Source organism: Zingiber officinale, chromosome 7A (assembly GCF_018446385.1).
Source record: "Zingiber officinale cultivar Zhangliang chromosome 7A, Zo_v1.1, whole genome shotgun sequence".
Taxonomy (NCBI): domain Eukaryota; kingdom Viridiplantae; phylum Streptophyta; class Magnoliopsida; order Zingiberales; family Zingiberaceae; genus Zingiber; species Zingiber officinale.
The window spans coordinates 138489700-138501233 of NC_055998.1; the positions used below are offsets into that span (position 1 = coordinate 138489700).

At 34.2% G+C, this 11534-nt stretch overlaps 1 protein-coding gene across 1 annotated transcript; it reads right to left on the bottom strand.

Moving 5' to 3' along the window:
• Positions 1–1020: 1020 nt before the first annotated feature.
• On the bottom strand, positions 1021–4477 carry LOC122002816 (p-coumarate 3-hydroxylase-like). The gene is made up of 3 exons (XM_042558161.1): positions 3937–4477; positions 2071–2465; positions 1021–1792 (listed from the first exon to the last, which is right to left on the bottom strand). Exons 1-3 carry the CDS (start codon positions 4421–4423, stop codon positions 1148–1150), a joined length of 1527 nt encoding a protein of 508 aa, XP_042414095.1. The 5' UTR covers positions 4424–4477; the 3' UTR covers positions 1021–1147.
• Positions 4478–11534: the final 7057 nt, after the last annotated feature.

Consider the following 11534-nt stretch of genomic DNA (forward strand, 5'->3'; position numbering starts at 1 on the left):
TTTTAATATTTTTTTTTTATTTTTTTCTCTTTTTTCATGTTTTTTCTTATCGGAGGGTATTTTTGGTAAAAAAAATTCATTAACCCCGGAATCAAGAAAAACTTTAGTTTTATGAGGTTTTCCGGTTCCGGGCTGCATGACCCTTTTGCTGACGTGTCGGGCATGGAACATTACTCGGGAATCATCGAATACCTAAACCAAACAAGGTTTTTGTTGATAACCTTGGATGGATAACCAAGGTTATCAAGAATAACCCCGAACCAAACGCACCCTTAGGGTTTTTCTTCACCCAAGGTTACCACCCCTAGGACCTAAGGTTACCACCCCTTAGGATTTTTACCTGCCTAACCGCAGTTAGGACTTTCCTGAAACCTTATTAAAGCATGTTAGATAACAAAGAATCTTAACTTTGAATTCCTTTGTCATTATCAAAACTTAGGTTCGATCGTCGGATACTTCCCGCACCAATAGAAACTACTTCTTGTCTTAGAAATAAGGTATGATCTTACCTGATTGAAAGCACAGATAGGTGATAGGCAATTTTACCTCATTACAACCAGAAATGTTTGCCAATTTCCTGCCTTATTCTTCATGTGTGCCAATGTAAGTTAGAGGGCTTACTAAAATTAATTTTTGATCCACTGAACACAGAGAAACATGTCAGTAATGACCTTCAATTTTCACCCCTGATGGAAATTAATGTCTCACCTGAATGTTGTAGTAAACAAATGCTCTTATGGCCCCATTTCTACAGCTAAATTTCAGAATTCTGTGCAGTAGGTCTGAGAAGGTGTTGAAAGAGGGAAGACAGTGGATTCCCTTGTCTTTAATCCTTTCCCATATCTTGATCCATTGATAAGAATGACACTCTGAGCTATAGTGATGAGTTTCTCTACTCAATCAAAGTTGAATATTCATTTCAGCAAGGAATGCATGCTTAAAACATTTGACAGGTCACCAATTGTTAGCTTGCCAACAAACTACTTCACCTGAAGTTTTCACAATCAACCAAAGTACAACTACACTGAAACATGTAGGTCTTAATTCTTTTTGTTTCTGTTCATGGCAATTGTTTGTGATCTAAACACAACATAGTCAAAAGTAATAGAAGCTTTGCAAGGGAAGAAGCTGCAAAAGTAATAGCGGTTTAAATTTCAGCTGGGACGCGGGAGTATAATTGGGTTGGCAACCTAGGGCGTGCAACGACTTGCAATGGAGTATGCATGAAGGTGACCATCCCAGGAGTCTCTCTCATATCAACATCCTCCGATTTAACACCATCGGGAAGTGTCCACTTGAAGTGGTGTAAGAGATGTGCCAACATTGAAGAAACCAAATTGATGCCCAGCTGTGCCCCAGGGCAAACTCTACGACCAGCTCCAAATGGTAGCACTCGAAGGTCATGACCCTTAATGTCAATGTCCTCCTCGAGGAACCGCTCAGGTCGGTATTCTAGAGGGTTTCTCCAAACAGTTGGATCGCGTGCAATTGCCCAAACATTGACAAGCACATTGGAGCCCTTGGGAATATCATAGCCACCAATCTTGACATTTGCACTGGCTTTGTGGGGAAGCATGAGGGGAGTTGGAGGATGGAGTCTTAACGATTCTTTTACAGCGCACTGCAAATAAGGGAGATTAGCAAAGTCAGTTTCATTTATGATGCGCTCTTGTCCAATGACACTATCCAATTCGTCCTGGATTTTATCTTGAATTCTTGGGTTCCTCACAATCTCTGACATGGCCCATTCAACTGATATAACAGTTGTGTCCATTCCAGCTGTAATCATGTCCTGTAATATAGTAGAGAGAAATAATCAGAATGAAATGAAGAATTAGTGTAATCAATCCTGAGAATGAAGATTAATTTGCTACAAAATCAAGATCCAACCAAGGGCATAACAAAATGGTTCATGATTTACCTTACTGCAATTCAAAAAATTTGGTTGTACTTAGCTAAATATCAGGTTTAATAAATCATAGCAAGTTTGATTATTGAAATATCAAAAAAACTACTGGAACTATATAATTTTAACGAAATGATATAAAGGATGGTACTGAAGTCACGAACCCAAAGAAGTCCAATAATTGTGTCCTCACTAAGATCATATTGGTCTTTCAGTGTAAGAAGCGCATCCACAAAGTGATCCTTAGCTCCACTTTTGTAGCGTGCTTGAGTGTGCTCTTCCATGATGGTTTTAGTCAACTTATCCCTTCGAGCATTGTGCTTCTCATAGGCCTCTTCATCGAGTGGGAACATCCACCTCAGCCATGACACGAATTCAGCAAGTGAGAGGGAGGCACCAAATTTGTGGCCATTGGAAACAATTGTCTTGAACTCGATTCCTTGCTCATCGATAGTACCATCTGGTTTCACAAATCGCTTCCCAAAAGCAAGACGTGTAATATTGTTGAACGCCACAGCTTGCAGATGGTCCTTGAGTACAAAGCTCAGGCCAATCTTTTCTACAAAATCAAATTTGAATTTTATGTTAATAGACACCTTGATCAAATCAAAATTCCCAATAGAACATTTCAAAGTTCTCTAATACTTAGTCAGCTGCATGGAGACATATTAACTTCAGTATTTTATGTAGTATAGACATGCAATACCACTTGATCAAGCAGCATGCACTATTTGCTCTTTAAATAGGCCTCAACTTGCTTGGCCTGTGTTGGAAATTTGAAATACAAAATAAATTGTTGGCCTATTTCACTCACATTTTGTAGAAAATGAGGGATTAGGACCTTGTTTCCAGTTTCAATTAGGATTGCATGGCACTGGATGAAGAAAATTACAGCTTATTTGTTCTAAAACTAGCAATGGAAGAGATTCAAAAGAACCGAGAGCTATTACACCATATATTGCACAGTTGCACTATGTATATGATAAACATCAGTAAACATGTATAATAGCACCAACACGATAGACCTAGGAACTTAAGTTGTGGAACCTACTTCTAAACTTTGTTTGATCTAGGCCAGTACTTGACTTTCAGTTCACTTCTCAAGTAAAAATTTTTCATCATCTCAACGCCAACCTGTCTTTGTTCTAGGCTACCACTTAACTTTGAGTTTACTTCTCAAGCAAAAAATCTTCATCATCTCAACACCAACCTGTCTTTGGTCTAGGCCAGTACTTGACTTTCAGTTCACTTCTCAAGTAAAAAATCTTCATCATCTCAACACATTCTCAGTTTGGCATCTCTTCACTTAAGCAATTTGACCATACATGGCATAATGAGATCATCTTCCACGCAAAGGGATAGCTGATGGATCTCCCAAGGCCATCCTCCATATAGAATAAATTCCCCAATATTTCATACAGCTGCCACTAAATTTCATGGCTTCCAATGAATCAAGTTACTAAATGCAAGTGAAAAAATTCTCACCAAATCATATCTCTAATAATAAGGATTTCTTGGCAGCAAATGGAGCTGGGATGGTTGAACTATAAACCAAGAGGGGATTGATAATCCAAGAAAGTTTCTACCATGTTAACACATTAATTGAGCGATCAAGCATGTTGGGATCTGCTGTCTGATCACGCACAAACAATTTTCAAACAAATACGACTCTATAAATAGCACCTCTGCGTTTGAATCAGACAGAATGCGTACGTAACCAAATCTTGATGCTCCCTTTGATTAGATCAACATCTTATTGATTGGCCCCAGATCTCAGTCTGCCTCCAATTCCAGGTGCCTTAGCTAGCTTTAAACAGACAAATCACAGACAGCGGAACCAACCCTGTAAGATATGAAAACCAACCTACCCTCCTCCTAAAAGCAGAAATTACATCCTACCTACCTAACTAACATGATTGCAATCAAGAAACATACAAGAAAAAAGAGGACTTCCCTGTTTCTGTCCGAACAAACAAGTGCCGAGACTGAAATACGATGCATCAAAATTAGTTTCTGGAGAAGTCGATTACCTGGTTGCGTACAGACTCGGAAGATGGATTCGACCATGGCGGTGACCTCGTCCTCGCGAATGGGGCGGAGGGCTTCGAGGCGTTTGGGGGAGAAGAGCTCGAGGTTGCAGACCTTACGGACCTTGACGTAGTGGGGTCCGTAGTCGGCCCAGATGAGGTCGGCCCCGTTGCGGCTGAATCTGGCGGCCGAGCGGGTGCGGGGGCGATCGGCTAGCTGCTGGTCCTTGTCCTTGAGCACCTCGCGAGCGAGATCGGAGCTGGACACGACGACGGTGAGGGAGGTGCCGAACCAGACGGACATGATGGGGCCGTACTTCTGGGCCCACTCAGCGAAGCACCGGAAGCGAACGGGCTTGATTTCGTAGAGGTTACCAACGACGGGCCACGGCCAGGGCCCGGGGGGCAGCCTCGTGCGGAAGCGGAAGTAGAGAGCGAGGATAACGGCGAGAGCGGCGAGGCCCGCCGGGAGGAGATCGGAGCGGTCCATGGCGAGAAATCGCCGGAAATCTGCGGGCAAGTGGAGATGGACTTGCTACTTGAGGCACCACTGCAATATATAATAATGAGAGACACAGCAATCTTATTTTAATATTTTTTGTATTTATTTGACAATTATTTTTTAGAAAGTAAATAAAAAAATTAGAAGAACTTTTTGACTTTTTTTTTTGAAAAAAAAACACAATTTTGTTCCTGCGTGCGACATAATTTAAGAAAGTATAATCTATTAATCTTAGATAGATAGAAAATTAAAAGCAAATCTTTTAAAATTTATCAAATAATATTTTACTCGTAATTTTATCCATAAATAGCTTTTACCCTCTATCTTATGTAATTTCATCAAATGAGCATTTTTTTTTTAATCGCACTCCATCCCTATAAAATAAGACAATTATCCCTCCTTACTATTATCTCCTATGTAAATCATAAATTGATCGGATACATTATAGTAGCTAAAAAATTATAGATGTTATATAACTATAAGAGCTACAATTCTATAGTTGATATAACTAAATAGACACATAATTGTAGTAACTATCGTTCTATAACTACTATAGTTATAGTAGCTATAGTTTTATGTCTTTTATCATATGAAATAAAATTAAAAATAAATTATTCAAACCTTTCAAAAAAAATTAAATAATACTTTTTAAAGCAACTTGACTGTAGGTCACACCATAACTACTTGAAAATCTCTGAATGAACTTCGATTTAATATATTGTGCATCGTGTGATTCAATATAAATCAAAAGTTATGATCTCTTAAAATTTAATATTTAGCATTCACGTTATATCATTCATGAAACTGTAACTACTATAACTAAATGATAGTTTAGTTGTAATAGTTATGGTTATACTAAAATGTGAATGTTAAACTCTAAATTTTAAGATACTATAATTTTTTATTCAAATTGAACCATGTGATGTACAATATCAAATCGAAACTCATTTAAAGTTATAAACCTAATTATGGGGTGGAACCCATAAGGGCCATAACAACTAGGTTTCATGCTCAAAAAATTTCATTTAAAATCTTTTTAGAGGTTTTGAATAATTTTAGTTTTAAAATAAAAATTTCATATTATAGCAACTATTGTTTCATAGTTGTTAAAACTTAATCGACCAATTAGAATTTAGGCTGGAGATGAATAATATTAGAAGACAATTGCGTCATTTTATAGAAGATGAAGCCTTATTAATAAAAAAAATTCAAAATGAGAGATGCTCATCCCTTCAACTAATTAGAAAAAAAAAATGCTCTTGATTTTTGTCCAGTAGTTTTGGTCCACCTATTTAAAAAGTATTTTTAAAGTTATGTAAAATTTTATCTGTTAATTTTTAAAATAATAATTTTTAACCTAATATTTATAATTTTTGCAAATATTAAATAAAGTTTAATTAATGTTTCTATTTTACTATTATAATATTCTTAAGTGATGAAATTTAAGAGTAATTTCAATTGCATTATATAGTTTAGTCGCTTAATCATATATAATCTTATCGTGTTAGGTTGAACACGGAATGGGTTAGGGTTTAATTATATATTTTAAAAAACTTTTTAAATTGTTTTGTCTAATTATTTTTTAAAAATATTATTTTTGTACTTTTAGAATTTTAAATTAAACTCAATTTTTAAGTTTAACAAAGTTTATCATCACTCTCATATTGAGCTTAATCAAAATACTCCATAATAAGTCACCCCCGACTTAGTTCGTTAGCTAAACCACATTGTCTAACTTGAGCTCTATCGTAATTCCTAACTAATATAATTCTAGTCAAATAATACAGTAACAATAATAATTACATTTTTATCTCACTGAATTGATTGAGTATATGAATCCAACATAGACCCATATAAAATTTGATATTCGACCCAAATGGAATAGAATATGGAAGGATTTTTTTTAAACTGATTAAGTAATTAGATAATTGAGTATGAAAATTTTTTAAATTTGGGTAAGATAATCTCATAAAATCATGATATTTAGTATTCTGGTATATATTTATCATAATTTTATAAGTATATATCTTGATATCATTTTAAATATTTTTTTATTTATTTTAATAGACATAATTTTATTTTTCTTTTTAATATTTTTATTTTTTTTGTCATGTTCAATATTGTGTGCGTATAATTTTATTCAAATAATTTAAAATAAAAAAAACGGTGGGTGGTTGGGTGGTAGGTGGACAGGTTGGTATCGAGTTGGTGACTTGTTTATTTTATTTTATTTATTTATTTATTTTGACGGAGGTGGACATGGTTTGAGAAAGAGGTTGGAAGAGAGTTGGTGAGTGAAAGGGATAGCTAGTTTGGTGGAGGGAATTGAGATGAAGATTAGAGGTTAGTGTTTTTAATAAAATAATTTTTTAAACATTGGAAAGAATAGAAAAGTTTACTTCAATATATTTCTATATTTCTAATCAGGAATAAAACCTATCATAATAGTATTTCTTTTATTAGAACAACTCTAAAAAAAATAAATTTTTAATTTTTTCTTTCAATTAAGGAGAAATATGATCAGGGGCTAATTCCAATCCGTCGGGTAAAATAAAAACAACCCCTACATTCAAACTTTCTTTTTTACCATTAGCAAAAACGTAACTTATTTCAGTCGTTTATCATAAAGAATTCAGATAACTGTTTCAAATACAGCCGTTGACTTTAATGAATTGTTCACTATGTATAATTAATTGTTATTGAATGGATATAAATTATCAAGTTAAATAATAAATTTATTCAAAAACGTTTGATTTATTTATCATCCTATAAATAATAAAAAAATATATTTAAATTATAAAAGATCTAAATTTGAAATGAATCGTTCAGTATTTTGAGAGATAAAAACGTAATATGATTCATATGATGATTATAGTTTTGAGGATTACCTAAATTTGAGGATGAAATTAATTAATTAATTAGTTTTCTTAAACTGTGTGCAATTCGTAAAGTTTGACTTGGTTTAGGCCCCTAGAATTTAAATTCTATCAAAAGAGTAAACGGATTCGATATGAAAATAACTTTTGGCCAAACAGCAATTCATAAGTATTTGAATTTAGTTAAACAATTTAACGGGCCTAATTATTGACTAATCAATTCAAATAGACTTTAGACAACCTAAGTACCATGTACTTTTTTTTTTATCGAGCAATTTAAAGAGACTTAGTAGGATTCAAATTTATATTGGACAACTTAAGAGAATTCAATATGATGTAGTTTCTTGCCAAATAACTCAAAAATGGCACTTGAAAATGTTTTTACTTTGTTTTGGAACTCTAGAACAATAGTCACTCTTGTTTCAAGTAGGGCCAAGTGGTAAAAATATCTTCTTTGCAGTGATCAATTGTAGTTTTTTAATTTAATTCCTCACAGATGATTATGAGATCGATCGTGTAGAGCTATTAGGGTGGTGGATTCCACCTTTACTACAAAGTAGGGTCAAGTGGTACCAAATCTAATTCGTTTGGAATAAATTGAGCCAAATTTACAATCTTTAATATAGTAGACTTGGTCGAGTCAAGTTTTGTCATGTTCAAGTATATTTGATAAAATAACTGAACTAAATTAAATTGAAACTTAAATAAATCAAATCATTGAAATGATTGTTCAAGTTTGGTTTAGTTAATTTTTTTATATAAGTTTGACTTAGCTCAAGTTTGACTTGAGTTTGATTCGTTTAGATGTTATCAAGTTCCAACTCAATTCAAGTTTGTTTGATTATTTAAAATTTTTATATTTTAAACTTTTTTATCAGGTTATTGAACTTGATAATTAAATTTATTTATTCATTTTAAAAATTGTTTGTTTATTTAGCTTGTTGATAAGAGTTTTATTTATGAATATAGTTTATGAACTTTATTCGTGAATATTGTTCATGAACATGTTCGCAAAAATTATTCAAGAATATTAACAAGTTGAACATATGTATACTCAAACTTGTTTATTTAGTTTAATGAGTTATTAAAACTAGTTCATTTAATTGATATTATGTGTTTATGAACAAACATAATAACTATGCTAGTTCATGAATATTGTGTAGTCCTCTGGTTTGTTCTTGGTAGAGGTTTCATCAACAAAATAAAATTTGGATTTTGCATTTAAAGAGATGGTCATGGCTCCAAATTGAATAGTTACCACCAAAGAGATTTAGAAATAAGATGTTGGATCGATTAATCAAAGGATATGATTATTAATTTTAGTTTCAGTGATTTCAATTAAATTAAGAGCTTATTCTTTTAGTGGAGTATAATAAGAGTAATAAATCATCTTGATTAACCATGAATTGATTAGATCAATTTAATTTAATTCAATCTGATCAGATCCCTTTGATGACTCGAATATATGTCAATTTAGTCATAGGAGGAAAGTGTTGCATTGTAAAGAACCTTATATATATGTGGGCACTCTTCATTACCATGATCATATAAAACTGGTTGCCAGAAGACATTTGGTGTGCAGCTATGATTAAAAAAACGTGTATGTTGCCTGAATTCTTTGCGCTTAACCGTAATGGGAAACAACATAAACGTACTTAATTCTGCCTCTTCCAATAATTCAGGCCTACAATTGAATCTCATTGCTTTTTCATCGAGATGAATACTTTGAAAGATTTAATTTGCTCATTCTTTCAATTTCATCTTCAAGTTTACCTTATCCTCCTTTTGTCGGGTTGAAATGACGTCTTTTATGTTTCACAAGCGAGCATCTGCCTTGACGTGTAAATTAAATGATGTTTCATCACCTCCGTCCGGACTCTTGTCAGGTCTTTTGGGGAGTAGGCAAAAATGTCTTGATTCTCCACCAAGTAATTGATTAAAAATTCTCTCTAGAAATGTGAATAGTCTTCTCTAGAAGAGAAGGAACTAGCCCCACTACTTCAACTTCCTGCTCCACCATTGCAAAAAAATGAAATCGTCACCTTAGAGGCCCCTGGGTCCGGCCCCACAGATATCTAAAGAGGGTAAATCACGGTTAAGTTGGGCAGGAAGAGTGATTGAGGATCGAGTGGAATTTAAAGCGCACCAGACCGGGGTTTTATGTCCGTGTGCAACTGGCGACCCTCGACCCCTAAACCTCCGTTGCAAGCGTCAGGCATCCTTCCAGCTGATCCAGCCCGTGGGGGCAACCTCCGTTCCTGCTCCACCAGTAAGCAGGGCTCGTCGTCATGCACTGTGCATATTCCCTTCTCATATTGTTGAAGTGGATCCAATTCTGCCATAGGTTCGTGCTAATTTGATGAGGTTCTTTTCTCCCGCTCAGGATCCTCCGAGAACTAAGGGCAAACTCGATCCTCTTTGATATTATATGGGTCAAATCACATCAGTTGAGATCAACGTAGCCCCCCCCCCCCCCCAATGATCAAATCAACGAATGGGTAAGACAAGAAGCTTGCACGAGTGCGAGAGAAAAAAGAGCTCATCTTCGAAAAGATTAGCCTTTGCATGAGAGAAAAAAACCATACCTCCACTTACCTTAGCGAAATCTTATATAACTGTGGAGGTGGAAGGTCCACGTAGATCGCCACGCAAGCTCTAAGCGGGCTTCATGGATGATTGCACTAGCAAGGCACCGTCTACAAGCCAACCGCACGAGCAAACCATCATGCCAGGGGCGAAAACGATTAGCCCGTATCGCATGTGTTGCTTGGTTGTTGATCCAACATTGCTTTCCAATTAGTAGTCTCACTGGGGTCGGTTTCGTGTTAGAGATTGTCAGGAGTTAAGGCCAAAGGAAGCCCGCTAAACCAACACTCCTCATTATCCCAAAATCGTTATGGTCATCCGGGTAGAGGAGGTCAGGGCTCGATTGTGATGAAGGGTGTCAGCCTCGCTTACAAGGGCTATGGTAAGGCCATGAGATGACCGGGTTTCTCTGGGCTACATCAGTTTATTTAGTATGTTAATAAAAGTTTCATTGATGAATATAGTTCAGGAACAATGTTTATAAACGTTGTTCATGAATTTATTTTACAAACATTAACGAATTGAATACATATATATTCAAATTTGTTCGTTTAGTTTAATAAATTGTTTGAGCTTGTTTATTTAACTGATTTTGTGTGTATTGAACGAACATATATAAGTTCTTACCAAGCCAAACACAAAACACCAAATTTATTTATGAATGTTCGATTCATTTACAACCCTATAAATAATAAAAAAGAATATTCAAAATATAAAATATCTAAGTTTGAAATGAATCCTTTGGTATTTGAGAGGTAAAAAAAAATGTAATAAGATGATTATAGTTTTTGAGAATTACTCAAATTTGAGGATAAATTAATTAATTATTATTTTTCTTAACCTGTGTGCAATTCTTAAAGTTTGACTTGGTTTGGGACTTTAGAATTAGAATTCTATTAATCAAGTCAACTGAATTCTATATGAAATAACTTTTGGCCCAACAACACATCATAAGTAGTTGAATTTAGTTAAGCAACACAAAGAGGCCTAATTATCGACAAATTAATTCAAATAGACATTAGACGACCTAAGAGAATTCGATACCATGACTCTTTTTTTTATCAAGCAATTTAAAGACACTTGGTAGAATTCAATTCTACATTGGACAACTCAAGAGAATTCAATATGATGTGGTTTCTTGCTGAATAACTCAAAGAGACTTGGTAGAGTTCAAATTTAGTTTGCTAACTAAAAAGTACTTATTTTACAAACAAAAAAAAAAAAAAACTTAATTTAATGAATTTCATAGTTATCTTATTTATATGGTTCATAGGTCTTTTTATTATATTGACATCGAATGGTGTATAATAGATAGTACATAAATAAATTCAATCATCTATTATATATATTATATTAAATAGATGTACTTCCATCTTAGTTCAACTACTGAGTAAATATGAAACACAACTTATGCGCATTCAAAAGTTTGTCTCTAATGCTTTATCACTACACTAACCATTTAGCATAAACCGATTCAGATTTACGATCCTGAATCATGAGAATAAGCTAGATTTAGAATTATACTATTTGATTTTTGTCTAGTTTCCATCACTATGTATGTATCGGAAGAAATCTCGATCGAAACAATAATTGAAGAGTATATATGCTAAAAGTATTTTTCTTTAAACCACCAGTAT

Bases quoted from the DNA above. Each gene is read 5' to 3' on its own strand.
- LOC122002816 (XM_042558161.1), bottom strand. From the start codon at position 4,423: ATGGACCGCTCCGATCTCCTCCCGGCGGGCCTCGCCGCTCTCGCCGTT. The intron at 2,466-3,936 runs GTAATCGACTTC...TTGATTTTGTAG, and splicing joins CCGAGTCTGTACGCAACCAG to AAAAGATTGGCCTGAGCTTT. The intron at 1,793-2,070 runs GTTCGTGACTTC...ACTATATTACAG, and splicing joins CAATTATTGGACTTCTTTGG to GACATGATTACAGCTGGAAT.